At 36.6% G+C, this 24858-nt stretch overlaps 2 protein-coding genes across 2 annotated transcripts; both read left to right on the top strand.

Annotated features, from left to right (window-relative positions):
• Positions 1 to 3546: 3546 nt before the first annotated feature.
• On the top strand, positions 3547 to 6937 carry LOC108997860 (omega-hydroxypalmitate O-feruloyl transferase-like). The gene is made up of 3 exons (XM_018974277.2): positions 3547 to 3772; positions 4012 to 4473; positions 5709 to 6937. Exons 2-3 carry the CDS (start codon positions 4033 to 4035, stop codon positions 6564 to 6566), a joined length of 1299 nt encoding a protein of 432 aa, XP_018829822.1. The 5' UTR covers positions 3547 to 3772; positions 4012 to 4032; the 3' UTR covers positions 6567 to 6937.
• A 13561-nt stretch (positions 6938 to 20498) lies between these two features.
• LOC108997782 (omega-hydroxypalmitate O-feruloyl transferase-like) lies at positions 20499 to 22615 on the top strand. The gene is made up of 2 exons (XM_018974182.2): positions 20499 to 21026; positions 21326 to 22615. The coding sequence occupies exons 1-2, from the start codon at positions 20562 to 20564 to the stop codon at positions 22193 to 22195; spliced, it is 1335 nt and encodes a 444-aa protein (XP_018829727.1). The 5' UTR covers positions 20499 to 20561; the 3' UTR covers positions 22196 to 22615.
• The last annotated feature ends 2243 nt before the right edge of the window (positions 22616 to 24858 follow it).

A 24858-nucleotide genomic window follows, 5' to 3' on the forward strand; every position in this document is an offset into this window, starting at 1 on the left:
ATGTCGAAATTTTGGTGGGGACAAAAGGGAGAGGAAAGAAAGATTCATTGGGTGAGTTGGGCTTGAATGTGTGAGACAAAATCTTGTGGGGGGATGGGGGTTAAAGATCTCAAGATTTTTAATTTAGCTCTTTTGGCTAAACAAGATTGGAGATTGATGCAGGATGAAAGTTCTCTAATTTTCAGATTAATTAAGGCAAGGTATTTTCCCAATTCAAGTTTTGAGCGAGCTGCTTTAGGTAATTGTCTTTCTTACACTTGGAGAGGCATATGAGAAGCTAAGAAATGGATACTTGCAAGTTGTAGATGGAGAATTGGTGATGGAAGAACTGCTAAAATTTGGTCTGACCAGCGGATACATGGATATGTGGATTTATTTTCTGAAGGACTTGTGGGATCAAATAATGCGAAGGAAGATGTAGTGGCTGCTCTTATGGATGTTGACACAAGAAGTTAGAATTTCAACAAACTTAGATCTCTCTTCAATCTAGGTGTGGTGGCTGATATACTCAAGATTGTCATTTGTCCAGGACTTAATACTGATAGAAGAATATGGGCACATGAGAGAAGTTGAATTTTTAGTGTGAAAAACTGTTACAGGTTCATTAAGGCAAGGTTTAGATCACAGGTTTTAAAAACATCAACAACTAGCTCTAATAAGGTCTTATGGAAGCAAATTTGGAAGATGCCAGTACCAAGTAAAATTAAAATATTTGCTTGGGGTGTTTGTAAAGAAGGGCTTCCTAGAAAAGAAAATTTGATGAAGAAACATGTGTTAACAGATAGTGAGTGTTGTTTTGCGGTCTCCAGTGTGAAGATCTTAATCATGCCTTGATAAGTTGTGCTAATATACAGAGTATGTGGAGAGAGTTAACACCAGAACTGTTTATTGATGCTAATATGAAAATCTGTGAGGTAGCCTTGAATTTCTGTGAAGGGTTACAAAGTGAAAAGTTACCTCTTTTCTTTAGTTTGGCTTGGAGTTTCTGGTATAGACGTAATAAAATGGTGCATGATCAGGTTTTATTAAGTCCAAGGAATGTTGCTGAAAGTGCTTTGAGTTTGATAAGAAATTACAAAGAGGTTAGATTGAAGTCAAGGGTTCAGTTGAAGCAGCATTTTCGTTGGAAACCTCATCCAGCAGGTTTGTTAAAGCTTAATGTTGATGGGACTATTTTTGGTGAGTTACGCAAATCTAGTATTTTGAACGATGAACAAGGTAATGTGCTTATGGTTGCTAGCAAACTTGAGAATGAGGTTGAGGAACCTCAAGCTATTGAATTAACTGCGATCTTTCGAGGACTTCAATTGTGTGTTAGCATGGGAATATCAAAGCTCCAAGTTGAATCTGATTTGCTCATTAATAGTGGAGGCATTGCAGCAAAATACTATGGAGGGATCGCTGTTAGGACTGTTATACAGGGAGATTAAGTTACTTTCTTCATGTTTTGTTAAATGTAATTTTGTCTATGTTCATAGAGAAGGAAATATGGCACCCCATAGATTAGCTCGCTATGCGAAAAATGTGGATGATATTAATATGTGGTGAGATGGTATTACAGACTTTATTTCTCAAGTCGTTTGGCTTGATAAATGTCTGTAATCTCCTTTTATTAATGAAAGTTATTATTCTCGTAAAAAGAAAAAATCTATAAATGAGATCATGCTTGTGCATTTGTAATTTTTATTAGGAATATATGCGCGTGTTCCCTATTGTCATCATGATATATTCAGTGCCTGGAGTTGATCATCATATTTATCCTAATCATCAAGTGCATGAAAGATTAATTGCTTCATCCAATTCCACCGTATACTTAGTTATGGCCGCCCTTTCTATAAGACTCGTATTATTTAGATTGAACATGATTACGCTAAAATTAGCTAGATAAATCCATTGAAATCATCAATCTTCATGTTGTTGAAAACAAATATTCACTTTTTTTTTTTTACATAAGGTTATACATACGGGGGTGAACTTTCTCTCTACCCATATGAAAAAACCCTCTCTACCGTCGCTAGGATTCCAACTCGTTCACTGGGAGGAGGGGGGTTGGAGCTTCGGCTCCACCCACCTTCTCCACTAGCTAGCCTTAGTAGGCTAATTTCTTTTCCTGCTTTGTCTATTTTTTCTGGTTTTTGTCTTAAGTTTTTCTTCACAACGTTGCAACAAGCCGAACTATTGCTTTCCGGTGTTCTCCGACCAACACGCGTCGCCTTTTCTGCATCTCCAGTCGTTGATCTTCCAGTTTGCGAAAGGTTTTTGCTCTTTTGTTCAGCGAGTTTGACGAGCATGCAACTTATGCCGTGCGCTTCATCCACACACCACCGCGTCCTGGCGTTGCTTCTGTTGACATGCACGGCTCCTCCGACATCAGAGGCTTTGGACCCTCCAAATCTGACCTTCCATTCCACTCTAACGGCGGTGTGTGCCACACGCTGCCACAACCAGTGTTGGTCAATTGCTGGCGACTCGACTTTGTTTCGGATTGCTATCCTATATTCCTGATTTCCTGCATTGAGGCTCTAGTGAAAGTGTATGGGACAGTCTCTTCCAGTCAGTCCAAACCAACAAGATGCAGCACACCCTCTTTACTCCAGCTTTTAGTCATAGTGGTATAGTCTGTTTTATCAAATATACAAAAACCACTTCATGCGATGTTCCTTAGGACATGGGTGGGAGCCCAATACTTGGCTCCAAATTTTTTTTCTTTTTTTTTTTTATGTGATATATTTATTGGTTTTGGAATGACGGTAGGAAATTTTCACCCCACTAAAACTTGTATCCTGTAATCTTTTAATTTATCTATAAAATACTAAACTTGCCTTAAAAAAAAATAAAAATAAAAAAATCTTCATGTTGCTCCCACAAGTACTGAATGATATGTTTCAGCAAACTGGATATATTTTCGCATTTAAAACTCTTTGATCTCCTTTTCTCACACAACTCAATAATATCCAACCACTATGGATGGACGGCTGTAATGATCTCTAGTCTCGGAACTTGAGAAAGAAAACACAAGAATAAAAGCATTTAATATTTGGAGACACATGCTCTGGCTATCTCTCTGTCATGCCAATGCAGAGATGATCATCAGTGCCACCAGCCCTACGTTTTTCCCTTAGCTAGCTGGTATAGAAAAGTATCCCGGTCCGTTACCTTTTTGAATGGTGTCAATTAATTCTTGATTAATATATACTTTGTTGAATCTTCCACGTAAGCCGTTATTTACCTGCTAATGCAAGATAATCTTTTCTTTTGTCAACTTCGTGGCCCCGCAGCAGATCTGAGATATATATCTTAATATAATCAAGTTAAGTTTAATTGATGTCCTGCTACTGATTGGTACCATATTCAAAAGATAAACAATAAAAAGGAAAGTTGGCTAAGTAACCATGTTTTGGACGCCAACTCCACCAACCAACTCCACTCTCACCACTCTCTTACGCCATACTCCCTGGCTGGTCATGTTTTGGTTCACTGGCAAGTTGCCTACCGCAACGCGTATGACCTAATTACCACAATCTGTGTAATCTCTCTCTCTCTCTTAAATGGCTTCTCCATTCATTCATGCTTGCGTATATCAAACTTCTCCATTTGGTCATCGGCACCCTTCTGATCTCTTCCATGTTGTTGTATTTTGTTAACCGAAACTATTATTTTGTCAAGTTTTTGGCCCACATCTTTCTATATAACTCTTCTAACCACACTCCAATAGACAAATCCCAGTTCATTGCAAACCCATTCTTCTCTCATCAAATAATCCTCTTTACAGGTACATGTCAAGAGCATTTTTGCAATTCCCTTTCTGTATTAGCTTTAACTCATTGTTTGCCATGTTCATGTCAACGTGAAACACAAGCTCTTTGAATAGTAATCTGCTCATGTCGATCCACCCCGTTCTAATGGGGACAAGAGATATCATTTTCTGGAGCTCACTAGCAATTTTGTTTTATGTTATCAGATTATAACCTCTCTATTTTTTGGTTTGTTGATTGTGTTGGTCGGATTTAGGGTCTAAAAGCCTGTCTTCCGATGGAGAATGCTGGTAATAGCTCCTTTCAACTTCGTGTAAAGCAAGAAGAACCAACTCTGGTTACACCTGCAGAGGAAACAGAGAAGCATCTGTACTTCCTCTCAAACCTAGACCAGAACATTGCAGTTACAGTACGTACTATCTACTGCTTCAAATCAGATGCTAAGGGCAACGAGGAAGCTGCGAAAGTAATAAAGGAAGCCTTGTCAAAGGTTCTTGTTCACTACTACCCACTTGCGGGGCGGTTAACAATCAGCTCAGAAGGAAAGCTGATAGTGGATTGCACGGGGGAGGGTGCTGTTTTTGTTGAAGCCGAAGCAGACTGTAGAATAGAGGAGATTGGAGACAATACAAAGCCCGACCCAATCACTCTTGGAAAGCTGGTTTATGACATTCCTGGTGCAAAGAACATACTTGAAATACCTCCACTTGTGGCTCAGGTTTGAGCATCTTCTTTTATTTTCGAAGCAGTAATTTTACATGATCATGCATATGTTTTTAATAATTTAAAATTATCATGAAATTTTAAAGATCAATTAAGAACATTACCTCCTTTTTCATCTATAATATTCCGTCTTCTTTAGAATTAGTAATAAAAAAAATTACTTTCGAACAACTTTTCATATAGCTTTTAATATAGAAATAAATTTTAATATAGATTAGAATTAAGATTTACAATTATAGTAAATACCAAACAGAGCAGAGAAGGCAATCAGAGGTAACTTCTCTATTTAGTTGTGAGTATAATAACATTCTACCCGTCGGAAATTGAACAGGGCCCTGGACGACGGGATACCATAGGCACTTCTTCAAGATGTGTTCGAGCCATAACTTAGATTCTAGTTCCACTGCAAAATTTAATGAATCCATTGCGGCAAAGGATTTTTTTATTTATTTACGAAAATAGCCGGTAACCACTCGTAATGTAGCCACGACCCAAGTTTATTAAAGATGCCATCACTTATGGTGAATCAATACTTTGTTTGGTTATATAAATGAGATAAAATAGAATGAAACGAAAGTTGAAGTTAAATAAAATATTATTAGAATATTATTTTTTAATAATATTTTTATTTTAAAATTTAAAAAAGTTGAATTATGTTTTGTATTTTGTTCAATATTTTGATAAAATTGTAATGATTAGATAAGATGAGATGAGATGGTCTATGATAACAAATTACGCCTAAGGACTTAATGTTTGTGAAAGTAATCTTACATCATCTCATCTCATATATTTCCAAAATTTCTCATAATTTTCTTTCCAAACATAACTTAAATACAAACACTTTTTAATTTTAAATCTTCAACTTTTTCATTTAATCATTACATTTTTTTCAAACTTCTAAACAAAACATAAAAAATGATGCTACTTTTTTAAATTTTAAAACAAAAATTATATTAAAAAATTATATTCTAACAATATTTTAATTTTATAACATTTTTATTAAATTTTTTCTCTCTCATTTTCTAATATCCAATAAAACATTTTAATTCAAACAATCTCAATACTAGTTATTACTTAATGTAACAGGAAGTTTTTTATTGCATGATAAGAAAATGGGAATATGACAGAACTGTCGGCTTTGTTTCTTATTTTTGAACTCTGTTTTCCTCTTTTTAATTTCGAAACAAGAATCCCTTTTCTGAGTGTTGTATTCCTAATATAATCTACCAGGTGACTAAGTTCAAATGTGGAGGTTTTGTTCTTGGGCTATGCATGAACCATTGTATGTTTGATGGAATTAGTGCCATGGAATTCGTGAACTCATGGGGTGAAACTGCAAGAGGCTTGTCCCTAAACATCCCGCCGTTTCTTGATAGAAGCATCCTCAAATCCCGAAACCCACCAAAGATAGAGTCTCAGCACCATGAATTTGCTGAGATTGAAGATATATCAGAGACCAGCAAAGTTTACAAAGAAGAAATGCTTTATAGTTCCTTCTGTTTTGACCCCGAACAGCTTAAACAACTCAAGGAAAAAGCCATGGAAGATGGGGTTCTAGACAAGTGCACAACATTTGAAGCCCTTACAGCTTTCGTCTGGAGGGCTCGAACTCAGGCGTTAAGAATGCAACCAGATCAAAAGACAAAGCTTCTCTTTGCTGTTGATGGGCGGTCTAGATTTGAGCCTCCATTACCAAAGGGGTACTCTGGCAATGGGATTGTGTTAACTAATTCAATATGTAGGGCAGGTGAACAACTGGAACACCCGCTGTCATTCACAGTTGGGCTGGTTCAAACTGCAGTGAAAATGATTACAGACAGTTATATGAGATCAGCCATAGATTATTTTGAAACAACAAGAGCTAGGCCTTCTCTTGCAGCAACCCTGCTGGTCACAACTTGGTCTAGGCTATCTTTCCACACTACAAACTTTGGATGGGGAGAACCCATTTTTTCTGGGCCGGTGGCTTTGCCTGAGAAGGAAGTAATTCTTTTCCTCTCTCATGGGAAAGAGAGAAAAAGCGTAAATGTTCTTCTGGGTTTGCCTGCTTCTGCTATGAAAATCTTTGAACGACTCATGCATGTTTGAGGGGACGGGACCTTCCTGAATTTTCTGTATTGAAGCACTTGTTATAGCGTGTGTTATTCATTGCCAGAAAGGGGGCTAATTATACAGGCCTAAGTGCACTCCAAACAATCGCTGGTTCTGGAGGAAACCATATATATTCCATTTTGGTTCAAATAGTAGCCCTGCATGACTGACCCTATTTATTGGCACTCTAGAATTGCAAATTTATATCCCCTAGTTGTTTATGATTTAAATGAAGTTCTTTATGTATGGAGTTCTAAGCTCAAATTCAATAATTCTTTAGAAATATGTCTGTGAACTTCTGAATCAGATTTCATGTTTTACGGTTTCTTATTTAGTTGAATAAAAAAGTTTGTTGCTCCCTTTAAAAAGTATTGATCAAAAATAAGAACCATATATATAAATATATATATATATATATTATCTATTTCTATTTGAAATTGCTAATTTTTTTTAGAAAAGTTAAGGGTGTACAAAAAATCTGATCCACGTAGACTACAAGAAAAATGAACATTTATGATGAATTATCTGCGATGAGAATGACTCTTTGTGAACAAACTCATTTTGACATGATATAATCATTTTTGCAAGAAATAAAAATATGATTTTCCATATTAAATGTGATTGAAGTCGGAGTCAAAGTGGATGAATTTTCTAATGGACTCTGCCTCCAACTCTGAAATCGTTAACTATATGTTATAAAATATATATTAACTATATAATTATTTTATATAGTAATCATACATATATATATATATATATAGATATAGCATATACTTATATTGAAGTCTATAAGTTTTTTTTTAGAGAAGAAGACGGTACCCTAATTTTATTGATTGTCCTCACGTATGGCTGAGAAATACTGTAGTAACAAGCAAAACACTTGGGATTTACAAATAATCAGAAAAAAAAAAAAAAAAGCATCTCAAGCATAAAAAAAAAAAATCTATAATAAATCCACCCATACATTGAACTAAACAAATACACCGTGGAAACAAAACTAAACAAATACCACATAAACAGCGAAATAAAAATCATAGCAGCAAATCAATAAACATATAAATAACCAACAAAACAACTACTTAGCTCGAATTGTAGGAAGCCCCAACTTATCCAATCTGACGAGGCCTCCCAATAATCTTGGTAAAGTATCATCCATTCAATAATTACAAACATAGCCAACTTCACCTCGTCTCGCAATAAAGTCCGCTGCCTGGTTGCCTTCCTGAAATTGATGAACTACTTGATAGGTCAAACCTTCAAGCTCTTGAATAAGGTCATCCCAAAAATCCCATAAGTACCATAAATTACAACACCAAGCACTGAGCCAGTCCTCTATCACATTTGAATCACATTCCAAAATAACTTTTCGACCACCCATTCTCTTTCAAAGCTTCACCCCTATAATAAAGCACGCAGCTCTGCCTCAGTATTGGTGTCGGCACCAAACTGCTCTGAAAATGAGCCAAGGAGTAAACCTCTATGGTCACGCACCACTCCACCACCACAATTACCCAGGTTCCCCTTACATCTGCCGTCAACATTGAGTTTCCACCAACCAGCAGGTGGCTTCGTCCATGCAAATAATCGAACCTGCTTGACAGGATGACGGTGAACACAAATATCCATAGCACTTAGAATCTGTTCGTCAATAGGGGCCAGAGAATTTTTTTCTTCAATGTCATTGACTATTGCACCAAGCCAGGTTCAGATAACTCTCCAAACTCCAACCGCAGTCTCCTGAATCCCTTCCATCCGAGTTTTGCATCTTATTCTCCAGAGACACCAAGTTAGAAAACTTGGTAGCAAACCAATAAGCAACCCCTTCTTTGTGGATTTCTTAGCACACATCAACCATGTTGTCACTCTATGCCACCATGACCTAGCATGCATACACGAGACACCCGGGGCCAAAGCTACCATTCTCCACACCTGTTGTGCCACCTTGCCAGTCACAAGAACATGATCCAGAGACTTTGTACTCGACAATGTAACACCCGGACCCAGTCAAGCTCATTTTATTTATTCATATTTATATTTATATTTTCTTCACACGTTATTATTATTTTTTTTACACCTAAGTTTCCTGTCGCCCATGGAATGCATGATCACACACGTCTCTAGTGTATTTTTATCCACTTCCATGCACACGCAAGACTCTTTTTCCGTCTGCACATACGTCTTCTACGGCTCTAAGGTTTCTTTTTATGTTCAATCACCTTTATATATATATATATATATATATATATATACTTTCTGCAAAACACCAAGCCACAACACCCTCAGTTTCTTCCCACCGTTCGAAAATCAGCCCAACGCCTCCACCACGCACGTGTTCGCAGCATGCTTACACTACGGCTCAGCCTCCGTCAAACACTCCACCAAGTTCCAGCCACTACTACTATCTTCAGCCACCACTCCATTGCCGCAAACGAGACAGCCGAGACACAACTTGGCATCTTTTTCCGTGCATTGCTTCCTTAAAAACCAACTCCAGTGCAACTTCACCATCAGCGGATGCAACCTGTGTTGTCCACCGCGCGTAACCAACTGTCCAGACCTCACCACCGTGCCCACTTCCCAGCCACACGAAGATGTCGCCTAACGTCCCGTAGCCTCTACTGCAAGCTTCGATTTCCTCTGTTTTTGTATCCAAAAACAGAGCAGCATTCAGCCACCATAAACCGCTGCAATACCCTCCATCGAGAGCCCCACCACGTTGTGACCCCACCTCACGAAAACCACCACGGTTAACTCTATCGCGAGCCACCCCTCTCACGGAAAACCCAGCCGTTTATTCCCCTGTTTTTAGCCACCCGAAATAGAGGTCCACCCACTGAACCACTACACTGCACCGCACCGCACCAGCCACTCCAAGCCATCGCCACCTGCATGGAAAAGGGCGTTGAACACCCTCTAGCCACCTCAACCCGTAGCACCACCTCACGATGAGTACCTTCCTCGGTTACTCCCTCCTTTCTCTCCGCCCTCTCTCGCTCACCTCTCCCTCTCTTTCTCTCATGCTCAGCGCAGTTCGACAGAAGCTCCGCCACACTCTTGCTCTCTGCCGCGCTACCACAGCCCCTCCAGCCAGCCCCGTCGTGCCTTACCCCTCCACGCGTGTCTCGATTTCCCTTGGGTAAGCTCCTGCCACCGCATACTTGTGTTATTCCGTGTGTTTATTCGTTCGGTCTTGTTCTTACAAATTTTATACGTGCATAATATATATTATATATATAAAATGTTAACCTAATAGCTGAGTACTATTACCAATCTACCTTAGTGTACTTTTCAGATATTTGTTTTCGGATTATAGGTCTTTTTGGGTTATGTACTTTAAATGGGTTGTATCTTAAGTTTCATAAAATATTATTTTTGTGGAGATAATATTTTAATAATATTGTTAACTAAAGGAAGTAAACCTATTTTTTAAGAGAGGAGCTTTTCATTGCGTATTTTATAAGATTTTTAAAGTAGTCTAAGTATTCTATTAATTTATAATACGTTGTTGGTACTTTAGATATTTTAAATATTACTTTTTATTGAGTTCCGTAATTGTCTTAACACTTGTTCAATTAAATCTCTTATTTGGTACGAATTCGATTAAGTGGATATTGATGGTTTTAGAAATTGATGGTATTTTAGGAATTATGAGAATTTTAGGTTTTGAGAATTTAAAATAGGTTCCTTTAGCACTTTAGGTTTTAATATCGAAATACCTGATTGATTAAAAATTTACGGGAATTACATGATTTTTATAGGTGACGATTAATATTTGTTTGGCATTTTAAGGGAATTTTCGAAAAGTTAAGAAGTCCAGGTAAGCGGGGTTCCTATGATAGGCTGAAATTTCTCAAAAGTTTTTGGATTCGAAACCTTAGGAATAAGAACAATATAAGATGAAGCATAAAAAATTGGTAATTCGGCTCCACCAAAAAACTCCCTTGTTGCCTCCACAACATCGTCTTTTAAAAATAATCCAATAGGAAATATAAAAAGACAAACAAAAACCATCTGATCCTATACTACTTTGTTGCGGAATAGAGAACATCGCTGCCTTTACTTCCTCTTCCGTTGGCGATCAACAAAACTCAGAATTCTCATCCATCGACACCTCCACACTTGAGTTGTCAGTCTACTTGCTCAATCTCCGGCTCTTCAGTTAGGAAATTCGAAAAGAAATCCACAGCTCCCGAGTGGGTCAACTTTGGTGAATTCAATAAAGTCACATCCTCAGTTGCATTTGAGTAATAACCGAGCTATTCCTTCTCTGATTAACTATTGCATGACAAAATTTTGAGTTCTTATCCCCCCCTCCTTTAAACACTTTTTCTTGGCTATTTGTGCAAGTCTCGTCTCTTCTCTCTTTTCCCAAACATCAAGCTCCAACTTAGTAACAAGATAATCAATTTCAATATCTTCAGAATATTCCGCTTGAAGATGAGACTCCAAGAGTTCAAGCCTATCTTCCAACTCTTTGATATTCTGATCAACCCATCCAAACACAAATTTGTTCCAGGCTCTGAGTACAATCTTAGTACGCTTCAATTTTGTTGCCAACTTAATTAAACCCAAGCCATACACAGGTCTTTCCCAAACCTCCTTAACAAAACTTTGAAAAGAGTCATGCATACACCACATCTTTTGGAACCTGAAAGGAGAGGGACCATAAATGGGAGCAAGTTGAGATAAATTCACCACCAAAGGGCTATGATCTGAGGTCTTGCACTTAAGATATTCCAACTTTGCAAATGAGAAACTTGCCGAGAAAGCCATGTTAATGAGAGCCCTATCCAACAGAGCCCATTTCCTGGCAATGCCCTCTTGACCATTACACCATGACAAGTGATTACCTTGATAATTCAATTCAACAAGGCCACATGCATCTATACACATATTAAAATCATCCATCGCTTGACCAGCTCGAGGACACCCTCCAACCCTTTCCCTATCCTCCCTCATGATATTAAAATCTCCCAGGAGAAGCCATGGATGATCCACTAGATGAATACCTACCAATTTCTCCCATAAATCTCGACGCTTGGCCTGAGTACATTTAGTGTAAACAAAAGTCACCAACGTCTTTTTGGCCTCCAACACAAATCATCCCGTCACCATCTGATTAGAAACACAGACCACTTCAAACTCATATGTTTGTTTCCATAAAATCCAAGCTTTTCCCCCCAAATCCTCATTACAGTAATACCCATCAAAACCCAAACAACGAGTAAGTTGCTGCAATTTATCTTGTCTCGCAAAAGGTTCAAAAAGTGCAACAATGGAACCATTATAATTCCGAATCAAATGTCGTAAAGTACGTCTAGAACTACCCAACCCCCTGATATTCAACGCAATGATGGATTCCATCATAAATTTAATTTCACAATGCGGGTAGACACCCGCTGTGAGTGGCTCACTGGCAAATTTCTTAATTTTGAATTACTGACATAACCTTGCAAAGTAACAGATTCATACCCCTTTTGCTTAGCCAACCCTGTAACATGTTCATCATCCTTTGCATCTGAGCCATAAGAAGCAAAAGCACTAGGCTCAACCACATGGCAAGATTGAAACACAGCACGACTTTCCATTTTGAGCACTTTCATCACCACTGTTGTAATGTCATAGTTACCACCAGGAGACAGATGCAGTTCCTCGACAATAAGATCTTTTGTGGGGTCCACCTGAACACCCCGTAGCCCCTGTAACGAATCCTCTCCCTATGCACTGATGCACCCTTTTTGGACTGAAGACAACTCTTCAATATTTTCCTCACAGTCTGGCTCTTCTACTATCAACAAAGTCACACCCTCCTGCTCACCACAAACAACACACACATCATCAATTGGCACCAACTCCACAGCATTGTCTCTAGTCACAACATGTGCAACCTGAAGATTCTGTTGTTCTTTCAACCCGCTAGATTGTGCATGATCACCTTGAACATTATTAGGCTTTTATCTTTCTTTCCAGACTTTCTTGGCCCTCCCTTGACCTCATCCTTGCCTTTTTTCGAAAAACTTTCCCCTACCCTGCAAACAACTGGCGTATGGCCTTGCCTATAGCATTTCACACAATAAAAACCCTGTCTTTCATACCTTGCCTCTTGCCAAAATTTTTTGTCGGCCACCATATTAGGGAAACCCTGCACCGGCTCATCTATGAGATCAATCTCCATGCACATATGTGCACCCGAAGCCCGGGTTCTATGAAGAGTTGCGTTATACGTTCCCAGAAAAGACTTGGTAAAAAAATCCACTGCAGGGCCAACGTGGATTCCTTACGTAAATCAAACTCCTTGGTCCATTGGAACAACCTAAAGATGCATCCAAAAATCAATCGTCCTTCACGAGCCCATCTATGTACGAAATCCCTCTCAGATTGCATTTTAACCAAAACATGATGATCATCCATAACACTAATAATAGGAACATCCAGTAGACCAAATGACTTGAAGACGTCTCTGCAAATATCATCAATGGTTGGCTTGGTGCGTATGAACTTCAAAATAAGTGCAAAACGAAAATCTTCAGCTGCCTTCGACATTTCTGGTTCTATGAAGATGAAACCAGGTTCACCATCCACATCGACTGGGTAGCACATCTGCATCCTGCAGTAGCCCCCTTTAAGGATGTTGGGGCTGGGCACCATGGGCTAACCCTTGGCGCAAAAACTCACAAAAATTAAAAACAAAAAAAAAAAGTTTCCAAGATATGCAGAGCGTAGCTAAGTGAAAATGAAAAGAACCACTATATTGAAGTCTATAACTTATATTCAATACTATACTAGTAGAAATGTTAATAATTATGTCATTATATATGTATAGTATGACACATGCATGTGTATATTCTCTATTAAATACTAGTTAGTTTATGTATTAATACATATCTTGGGGGTAGCAACTGCTAAATATGAGTCATGTACTATTACTAATTTACACTATATATATATATATAGTAATCCACTATGTGTACTACTAGATTAATATTAAATGTATGCTATATAATTTATATTAATGTATTATATTATATTATACATATATATAGTACTGTTAGGAATATTGTAATAGTTAACTATTTTTTTTTTTATATATTTTCTCATAATTTATATTTTGTTGTGTTTAATACAAAAAAAAAAATATTATAAACATAACTCAACATACAAAAAATGATGTTTTCAATATATATATAAATGAGAAAAGATACTTACAACCGTGAAGTGCGTAACCGCCGTGTAATCGCTTTGAAAAAAATAAATAAAATATAGGACCCACATGAAAAAAATTAATTTTTTAATAGTGGACCCCACTCTTTTTCAAAGCGATTACGCGGCGATTACGCACTTCACGGTTGTATGTAGAATTACTCTATATAAATATATCAAGTTAGGAATATTTTTTATTAATATTTTTTTATGAAAAGTTAGAAATATGTTGAGCACATTTATACTAACGAAAAAAGATCCAGAATTAGAGATACGATTTATCTCTCTCTAAGAAAATAGATTTCATCCCAAACTTTTCATCGCATTTAATTCCTAAACATAATGCAAATATAAATATTTTCAAACTAATCATTACAACTTTTCCAAACTTTCAAACAAAAAATAAAAAATAATTCAACTTTTTCAAATCTCTAAATAAAAATAATATTATAAATAATATTTTAACAATATTTTACTTTATAATATTTTTAATTCAATTTTTTTCTCTCCTTTCTCAAAATTCAAAAAATACTCAACTCAAATTATCTCATTAATATTTATAAATTATCTTACTACTATTCACAAAATTCTCATTTCGTTTCACTCCCCAAACAAGTCCTAATATCCTTAGTTTACATAAAAAAAAGAATGTCATTCAAGGGAAAAAAGAGAAGAAAGAAAAATCATGCCTAAGAAGGATAGAGCAAAAGAGAGTGACGGAAAACTTGGAGTCAGAGTATAAGTTTTGATAGAAACCTAAGTGTATGCATATATATTTTTATTTTTATTTTGTAAAAAGCATGATAATTCTTGATTGTTGGAGAAACTAAGGGTTTTTTAATATTTTGGATTCAAAATATTTGGGGGTAATTAGGGTTAATTCTAAATTTCTTGGGAAAATGATTTTATTAAAAAATAAAGGAAAAACATGTTCGAAAAATTCTGCCACTACTGATCAGCTGGGGGCTTTACAATATTAGGGATAGTATTAAATGGTATCACCACTCATCTAGAGAATTTTCAGTTAAATCTGCTTAATTATGCAGCAATCTCAACACATCATAATGCTCAAAGCTTTGCTCATCCCTCTCCTACTTGGAAAAAACTTTTGTTATTAAAAATGAAAAATCGTCTTAAACTGTTCCTTTGGAAGTTAACAACATTCTACCCACTAGTTTCCTTCTAAAAAGTTGTATTCCTCTAAATGATGATTAGGCACTTTGTCCCATCTACCAAATAGAAGAGTAAATATCACATCATTTTCTAATTGTCCTTACACTCAAATCTTGTGGAGACAATCACCCTGGCCATTAGATATATCTTTCTTAGTAGGTCAAGATATTACCAATTGGATTCTATTAATTCTTAACCTTGCTAATAATCTGAATATTATGGTCAAGGACATTCACCACTTCCAACTGTTTACTGTGATAGCAATGGATAATCTCTGATTTTATAGAAATCAAAGCATTCACGAGTCCCTGAATATCACCATTGACCAAATTATCTACTCTAAAGTCATCAAATCAAATCCTATAGAGATCATTGTAATGCTTGGGAATGGAGAACTTTGAATAGAAGCCCCATTGGTGGGTCCCCACCTTCCCCAGACCATTTCTCAATTTCATTTGATGTAGTAATGAGATCATTGGATAGTACTGCATCATCAATTGATAGAGCCCATTTTTGTTCTATAGAGTTTGTGATCACTAAATTTGTGAGTACCAGCAACCCGAATCAAGGTGAAGTTATGACAGCATTTATAGGTGTACATGAATCTCATCTAAAACAGTTTAGGGATGGAGATTCTCAAGTAGTCATTACAGCCCTACTACAGCTCCAACAAATTGCAAATTGGATAATAGATGTAACTGTAGAGATATAAGAATACTACTCCAAAGCTTTGAAAGATGAGAGATAGTCAAAATATATTGATATCAGAATCGATGCGCACATTATTACACAATGGGTAGTTTCAAACAATTTGTACGTAAGCATCCCCTTAATTAAAATCCAACAATATTTACAAGTTTCATAGTGGAAAGAATCCACTTATAAGTTAAAATTTCATACATGAAACTTGCATGGCGTTTGTTTTCGGGTCAGTCATTGTGGGCGGATTTTTTCAGAGGCAAGTATGTTAGGGGCAATCATTTATCTCTTTTAGTGCTGAATAAGGGTAGTTTTTGGAGGTTTATTGTTAAGAGTATTCCTGATATTCTTAATAACTCTAAGTGGCGTGTGGGAGAGGGTAATCTCTCCTTTTGGTATGATAATTGGGAGGAGGGTGGTCCGCTCAATGCCCAATTTACAGTGATTGAGCAGCCTTTGATAAAGGTTGAAGAGTTGTAATTTGATAATGGTTGTGATGTTCCTCTCCTGAAAAGGCTTGTAGGTCAACAAAAAGCTACGGAATTGCTTCAGTTCTTAGAGAGGCGTAAAGAGGGACAAGATGTGTTAATCTGGAGGAAGGACAATGATGGTATTTTTAGTACTAAAAGTGTCTGGGATTGTATTAGGGTTCGGGCGACCCCTTTACCCTGGGCCCATTGGATTTGGCACAATAACTTTCCTAAGAAAATCTCCATTATGATGTGGAATGCTTATAATAATTGCTTGAATGTGGATCAAAAGATTAAAATGGAGGGGATCTCTTTGGTGTCTAAATATAATTGTTGTTCTTTGGGTTAGATTGAAGACCTTAATCATGCTCTTTGTACTGGTGATTTTGCTAGACAGATTTGGCGCATGGCTTCTGTTCAGTTAAGTGTACATATGAGGGAGTTTCGAACTTGGAAGGAGCAAATTAATTTTTGGTTTCGCCGTGCTTGTAAATCGTCTCAAGTGCGGACTAGTTTTGGTCTCCTTCCCTCCATTATCTCTTGGAAGTTGTGGGAAAGGCGTTGCAAAGCCAAGTATGAAGGTAAGCTTGATACGGTTGAGTTTGTTTGGCATGTTATTAATTATTGGATCCGTAGAATTATGCAATTAAATATGAAAGTTTTGAGGCTTTCTAGCCAGGATGTTACCATTCTTAAGAGACTAGATATTTTGATGTCGATTCCTAAAGCAAAGAAGGTTTCTATGGTGAATTGGATCCCGCCCCGACAGAACTGGTTTAAACTTAATATTGATGGGAGCAGTTTGGGGAATCCTGGTCTGGCTAGGGCGGGGGGTGTCATTTGTGATGTCAGAGGTAAGATGCATGCTGCTTTTTCTACCTCCTTAGGACAGAGTTCCAATAATTTCGCTGAATTAAGGAGTTTGTTGGAAAGTGTCAGGAGGTGTTGTCAACTGGGTTTTCGTCGGGTTCAGATTGAGATAGATTCTCAAATTCTTGTTAATTGGATTAAAAAGAGAAAGTGTAATATTTGGTATCTTGAGGATTATTGGGATGAAATTCAAGTTTGTCTTATTATTTGGAGTATAGTGTGAGTCATGTTTTTTGCAAAAGTAATGCGGTGACAGATTTTCTTGCGAAACAGGGAGTTGGGGGTTTAAATATGGATTGGACTGAATATAGAGTTTCTCTGCCTAGTAATCTACGAGGTCTTCTTCGGATGGATAGACTTGGTCTTCCTTATTTGAGGATATCTTAGTGATGTATATTTTATTTACTTTTGTTTTCATTGTTATTTTACTAGCTATCTGCTTGCATTGGTGTTTTCTTGCAGGTTGTTTATATATATATATTATATAGGCTTATTCTTTTATGGTCTTTATGTTGTTTTTGGCATCTTGTAAGTTTGGTTTCATGTCTATGATTTTTTAGGCTTGGGTTTTGGTCTTTCTTGCATATCTGTAAACCCTAAGTTTCTAGTTGTAATCACGATTTTTCTCCGCTATAAGTGAGAGCTATTAATAAAATTCACTACAAGAAAAATGAGATTTTGTGGCCATTTAATTACGGCGAAAAGATTATTTGTGACCAAAACAAACTCATTTTGGCTGTAAATAGTCATTTCGCTGGAATTAAATGGCCACAAATAAGTAATTTTCTTATAGTGATTGGGGTATCGTCCTCTTTCTAGAAAAAAAAAAAAAAAAGAAAAAAGGTTAAAATTTCATTTCAAATTATATGCAGTAAGAATCGTTTTATTAATGAAGTTCATCACTTGCTGCGGAAAAGGAAAAAAAAAATGCTGGGGGCTTTACAACCAATAAATAAATAAATAAATAATAAGGCCCATCTTACGCCTATCACATTTTTTAATTTATTTAGACGCACAAGGCAGGTCACTATCCTTTTCAACCCCATTCATTATTTAAATTTTTTAAACTTTTGGTCGTGTATCAAGATGATAAGTTGAAAAAAGAAAGTAGCGGAGGAGAATGGACAGAAAATCAGGCTATTAATTAAGAGTAATTTTAGGTTAAAATTGTAAATTCCATGTAATCGTTTTAAAAAAGAGTAAAGTTTATTATTAAAAATTTAATTTTTTTCATATAAATTTTATATTTTATTCAATTTTTTTAAAACGATTACGTGACGGTTATATAATTTACGATTGTAAAAATCTTTTCTCATTAATTATTCCCTACCTGCATACAAATAAAAAAAAATCATTTCTTATGTAAACGTGATAACGTTTGCCCCTGACTTTGCCTTATATTATATTATATTTTTATTTTACATGTTTTAAAATTTATTCCAATTGGAAGAAACTGGTATGAAACCTGCCTTAGTTGGTTTCAGAGGGCTTCAAATACCTCTCAAGCTGGTGTCATATTGGGTGTTTTACCTATAGTTATTTCGTGGAGGCTTTGGAATTGGAGATGTAAGGCCCGTATGGAAGGGAAGATGGAATCTGGTCAAGTTGTGTGGCATTCTATCAAACAGTGGATGGGCGTTATCTGCCAAGGGTTTTCAAAGCCTAAGAAATTTACTCAAACTGACTTTTACATTCTTAATTGCTTCAATATACAAAAAGTTCCAATCAAGCAACAAAAAATTAATTACATAGCTTGGTCTAAGCCGGATCAAGGCCGTGTGAAGCTAAACACGGATGGTAGTAGTCGAGGGAATCCAAGTGAGTCAGGGGCAGGCGTTGTGATTCGGGATATGCATGGGAGGTTGCTGTTAGCATTTGCTAAGAATCTCGGGTATGGTAATAGCACTTATGCGGAGTTAAGAGCGCTGTTAGAAGGTGTCAAACATTGTAAAAAAAATAAATTTCAGTGCAGTTGATATAGAAATGGATTCTAAAGTGATTCTGGCATGGTTAGATAAGAACAGATGCGGTAGCTGGTATTTGGAAGATTTTTGGGAGGAATTGCAACTTCAGCTCATTGCTATGGATGTACGGTTTATGCACATTTATAGGGAAGGAAATGCTGCTGTGGATTGGTTAGCTAGAAGGGGAGCAACTGATGGTGATGTGGAATGGCAGAGTATGGGGGAGGTTTCTCCTTTGTTACGGGGTTTGCTTAGAGTTGATAAATGGGGTCTCCCTTCAATCAGGCGGAAGAACTAGTTGAGTTTATCTGTGCGTGTTGTGGGTTGCTGCTGGTTTTCGATCGTGCAGATTTATGTTTCGTGGAGGAGGCGTTCGGGTTTCTGTCGTGTTTTGTATTTATAGGCAGTTTTTGAAGTAGCAAGTTTTTTGGTTAGGTTAGGATGGGTCTGCTGTGTTAGGTGGCTTTGTAATTTTGATTTTCGGTTTTGGTTTAGATATAAGGGATGTTTGTAATTCTCGAGTCTCGGTTTTGTAACTACGGTTTTCCTCCGCCATAAGTGAGGTTTTTTTAATAAAATTGGGACGGGGTCACTAATGGACAAGTGGCTTCCGACTCTTCTATAAAAAAAAAAAAATGTTTTAAAATTTATTTTTATTTTATTTTTATTAAATTAATTAAATTATTCTATTCATCATTTATACACCATAGATTTGTAGAAGAAAAAAAAAACTAAAGACCTGTTTGGATACAGAAGTACAATCTCACCTCATTTCATCTATTTAATTTTAACTAATAATTTTATTATTATTTATAATTTTTCAAGTTATCTTAATATTTAATTATAAAAGATGTATGGTATCTGATAGAACTATTCTTCTCTATTATTTAACAATATTTCATTATAAAAAAAAAAAATGTTTTAAAATTTATTTTTATTTTATTTTTATTAAATTAATTAAATTATTCTATTCATCATTTATACACCATAGATTTGTAGAAGAAAAAAAAAACTAAAGACCTGTTTGGATACAGAAGTACAATCTCACCTCATTTCATCTATTTAATTTTAACTAATAATTTTATTATTATTTATAATTTTTCAAGTTATCTCAATATTTAATTATAAAAGATGTATGGTATCTGATAGAACTATTCTTCTCTATTATTTAACAATATTTCATTATAAAAAGTTTTTGATTTCCTGAGATTTTATTTATTTATTAATTCTAGCACTAATAATTGGCACCCTTTTTCATTGTCTCGTTTTCTTTTTGGACACGTCGATTCAAACGAGATCTGTACTGGATTTTCTTTTTCCCTCTACGGCTATAACTTCCCTTGCTATCCATTTTTTTAACTTATCTCAATTTATTATTATAATTTTTTTAATTTTTAATATAAAATATAATAAATAATTTATTTTTTTAAAATATTAAAATAATAATAATATTAAAAAATAATACTCAAGCAATATTTCAACATTTGCACTCAACCTAATTTAATATCAAAAACCCAACCTAAATCATTATCATTTGAAAATTCCTTCTTTTTCTTACGTTGCTCACGCCCTTTCACCAATATATGCAGTGAGTTAAACTGCGATTTCGAGAAGAAATGGCTGCATTAACAACGCCCTTTCTGATGGAGAATGTTAGCAATAACACCTCTCCACTTGTAAAGCAAAGAGAACCCATTATGGTTCCTCCTGCAGAAGAAACAGAGAAGGGTCTGTACTTCTTATCAAACTTTGACCAGACTTCCCATGTAGTTCGTACTGTTTACTGTTTTAAATCGGAAGATAAAGGCAATGAGGACGCAGTGAAAGTGATTAAGGATGCTCTGTCAAAGGTTCTTGTCCATTACTACCCACTTGCAGGGAGGTTAAGTGTCAACTCAGAAGGAAGGCTGATGGTGGATTGCACAGGTGAGGGTGCTGTTTTTGTTGAGGCCGATGCAGACGGTACAGTAGAGGAGATAGGAGACATCACGAAGCCTGATCCGGTCACCCTTGGAAAGCTGGCTTATGACAATATTCCTGCCGCAAAGGAAATACTTGAGATACATCCTATGCTGGCTCAGGTTTGGGGATCTTTTGGTTGTTTTTTTTTTTCTGATCTCTTATATATTATATATGTATATTTCTCATTGAAAGAGGTTCCCCCTCTAGGTGAAATTGAACATCATATTAACCTGATTGATATGATCTCTTGTATTTCCCTTGTCGATTTTCACTGGTACATATGTAGTCAAACAGATCTAGAACGAGCTTAACAAAATCTTATCGGGCTAGCTAGTTGAAGGGAAATGGTCTTAAATTATACGAGTGATTTTTCTAAACATCCCTGTTTGAAAGTTGTATTGTTAACTTGATGTTCTAGGTGACTAAGTTCAAATGTGGAGGTTTTGTTCTTGGCATATGCTTGAACCATTGTATCTTTGATGGAATTGGTGCCGGGGAATTTATGAACTCATGGACTGAAACTGCAAGAGGTTTATCCCTCAAAGTCCCTCCATTTCTTGATAGAAGCATGCTCAAAGCCCGAAACCCACCTAAGATAGAATCTCAAGTACATGACAATATTGCTGAGATTGAAGATATATCAGAGAGCGACAAACTCTATCAAGAAGAAATGCTATATGGTTCCTTTTGTTTTGATCTTGAGAAGCTTCAACAACTGAAGAAAAATGCCATGGAAGATGGTGTTCTGAAAAGGTGCACAACGTTTGAAGTCCTCTCAGCTATCGTCTGGAGAGCTCGAGTCCAAGCATTAGGGATGCAGCCGGATCAACTGACAAAGCTTCTGGTTGCTGTTGATGGGCGGTCTAGATTTGAGCCACCATTACCGAGGGGGTACTTCGGGAATGCGGTGGTTTTAACAAAATCAATATGCAAGGCAAGTGAACTTCTGGAGGACCCACTCTCATTTACAGTAGGGAGAGTTCAGAAGGCAATAGAAATGATCACAGACAGCTACATGAGATCAGAGATAGACTACTATGAAGAAACAAGAGCCAAGCCTTCTCGAGCAGCATCGTTGCTGATCACAGATTGGTCTAGGCTAAATGTCTACTACCTAGACTTTGGATGGGGGGAGCCAATTTGTCTCGGGCCGGGGGATTTGCCCGATAAGGAAGTAGCGTTTTTTCTATCTCATGGGAAAGGGAGTAGAAGCATAAGTGTCATTCTGGGTTTGCCGGCTTCTGCCATGAAAATCTTTGAAGATCTCACGTGCAGATTTGAATCCTGAAGGAATATTCTAGCTTCATGGGTCGATTTTCTTCATTATCGAATCGTTTGCTATATTATGGTGTTAATACAAGTACTGCCATTCATGCCATTCATGTATATATGGTGTTAATCTATGATCAGATCAAGCCAACGATTATTATTATTATTTTTATTTCTGTTGTAGTAGTACTGATGTTAGATATAATGAATGAACTTCAATTCTGCTACAGGTCCCTGCCGTTGGGTACCTTTTTGCGGAATCGGCTGACGTTGACCACCTGAGCAACGGGTATTAGCAAATCATCTTTGTGCCATCGAAACTGTGCTGCTGCGCTAGAAGAAATTCCACCTCGGTGCCGTCGAAACCCCATCTGCGCCTATGGTCAATTTTTGAAAGAGAGTGTCGTCGTGGCTATGAGCATTCTTTGCTCTATTTTATACAGCTTTTTTTCCTATTTTTCTATATCTTCGGCCACCTACTGGAAGGAATCTAAGCTTTTGGCCACCCATAAGAAATTACGGCTTTTTTATTTTTATGATGAACAAAGAAAAATGCCAGTCGCAATCATAGAACTGAGAGTGAAAAGTTGTCAAGATAGGCATTTTAACATCTGTAGGTATGCTTGTATCATCCTCTGAAAGAATAACATTATGGAAAAGTTAATTAGTTGGGTGAATTAATAATAACACATAGAATCGATGCCAAAACAAAACCAACAGCTTTTTTCTTTATTGCTTTGTATGTCAGAGCGACCTCAAATTTGGCAGGTTGGGCAAGATTGAGACTGGCGGCCACGCCCGTGACCACGTCCACGTCCACGTCCATGGTGTTGCTGATGCTATGGTGGACGAGAGTTGAAGCCACCACGAGAAGAGTCCCCATGAGTGGCAATATTGGGGGAGCCAACCGCCATATCTACAGTCGATTGTTGTTGTTGAAGGCACAACTCGTGAGTAAGGAGATGGCCGTAAATCTCATCTACAAGCATGGGATCCACACAGGTGAGGATGGAAGTAACAAGAGACTCATAAGAGGAGTCAAGACCTCCCAAGAGGTAGTAGGTGTACTCAAGATCATTCAAAGGTTGTCCAACAGTAGTAAGACAGTCCGAGTAGGACTTAACCTTGTGATATTATTAAGAAATTGAGCTGCTGCCTTTCTTAAGAGCAGCCAGTTGAAGTCGAGTAGTCATCACCTGAGTAAGGGAGTTGGTGACGTACCACATCGAGACTTGTTAGCTTGTGATTTTACTTTTATAAAAACTTTTATGCCTAAAACATTTATGCTCATAAAATATTCTAATATTCATGCCACGAAGAACTCTTAAAACTAAGAGATTGAAGTAAAAAAAGGTTTGGATATTTGCTATGGAGTAATGATACATAAATGACTTTTTTTACAATCTTTTATACAATTATGTTTTAAATTAAAGATATTTATGTAAAATAATTTTAATTTTATAATTTATTTTTAAAAATATATTTCTTATTTAAAATATTGTCATATAAAATATTGTGAAAATATTGTTTTTATATCATTTTAATATTATTGAAATAAAACCTTATAGCCGTTTATCAATCCATACAACATGAGAAATAAAATATAGGACAAAATCCCACCACATCTCAATGCCATCCACATTCCAAGCATAACGAGCTAGACAATGAGCTGCCTTATTTTCCAACCGACCTATATGTTGGACTTTGAAACTTTTGAAAGTATTCATCAGGGTCTTTGTCTCTTGTATCAGATTACCAAGAAGAGACATGGACTCCTCTGCATCTTGCAGTTCCTTCACCATCATCAAAGAGTGACTTTCAAGGATTAGATTAGTGATTCCCATGTTGACACATAATTGAAGTTCTCTGAACATAGCCCACAATTCAATTGCTTTTGGGTCATATTTGTATTTTACTGGCAGCTATAACTACTTCCTCTATCATTTTTTAGAATAGCTCCAATCCATTTTTTGTAATGGTAAACAAGCATAGCTCCAATCCATTTTTTGTAATGGTAAACAAGCATAGCTCCATCGACATTCAGTTTCAAACAACCTTTTGGGGGGGGGGGGTGGATTTGGAGCAGCAATAAGACCGAGTCTTCGTGCTTGGTAGAACATTAAGCTCCCTTTGAATCTTTTGTAATGTCAAAGCATGTTTTATCACTTGTCTCGGTTCTAAGCATATATTTTCATGCACCATCTTGTTTCTACTGTACCAGAAGCCCTAAGAAATAAAAAAGAAAGCTTCCAGATCCTCCATAATTCCCCTAGCCTTCACTTGCATTGCAATTTCGACAAAAGTATTAGTGCTTATTGAAGCAAGTGATGAATTACCAAAAAACCCTGCATGATTCAGCTCTTAAATAACCAACAAAGAAAGGAAGACTCTCGAAGAAATTGGCAAAACCGATTGTGCTGAGGTGTATAGTGTAGATTTGATCTTTGTAATTTTCTGTTACGCACACTGTCTATAACTACTCAGTGACTGAGTACTCATTGTACACAAGGAAAATACAAGAAATAGAATTGCACTTAAAGAAGTTTTCGCTCCTTTCAAGGACCTGTTAAAGATGGACTTTATGTATTGCATTCTGATGCTGAGACCGAACACCAGCGACTTCAATCCACCAGATCCTCTCCTGTTTTACAACCACAAGCCTTAATTGGTCAAAGAACCTCC

Source organism: Juglans regia, chromosome 2, assembly GCF_001411555.2.
Source record: "Juglans regia cultivar Chandler chromosome 2, Walnut 2.0, whole genome shotgun sequence".
Classification (NCBI taxonomy): domain Eukaryota; kingdom Viridiplantae; phylum Streptophyta; class Magnoliopsida; order Fagales; family Juglandaceae; genus Juglans; species Juglans regia.

Coding starts and splice junctions, on each gene's coding strand:
- LOC108997782 (XM_018974182.2), top strand. CDS start 20,562: ATGGCTGCATTAACAACGCCCTTTCTGATGGAGAATGTTAGCAATAAC. Junction 21,027..21,325: donor TACATCCTATGCTGGCTCAG/GTTTGGGGATCT, acceptor TTGATGTTCTAG/GTGACTAAGTTCAAATGTGG.
- LOC108997860 (XM_018974277.2), top strand. CDS start 4,033: ATGGAGAATGCTGGTAATAGCTCCTTTCAACTTCGTGTAAAGCAAGAA. Junction 4,474..5,708: donor TACCTCCACTTGTGGCTCAG/GTTTGAGCATCT, acceptor ATAATCTACCAG/GTGACTAAGTTCAAATGTGG.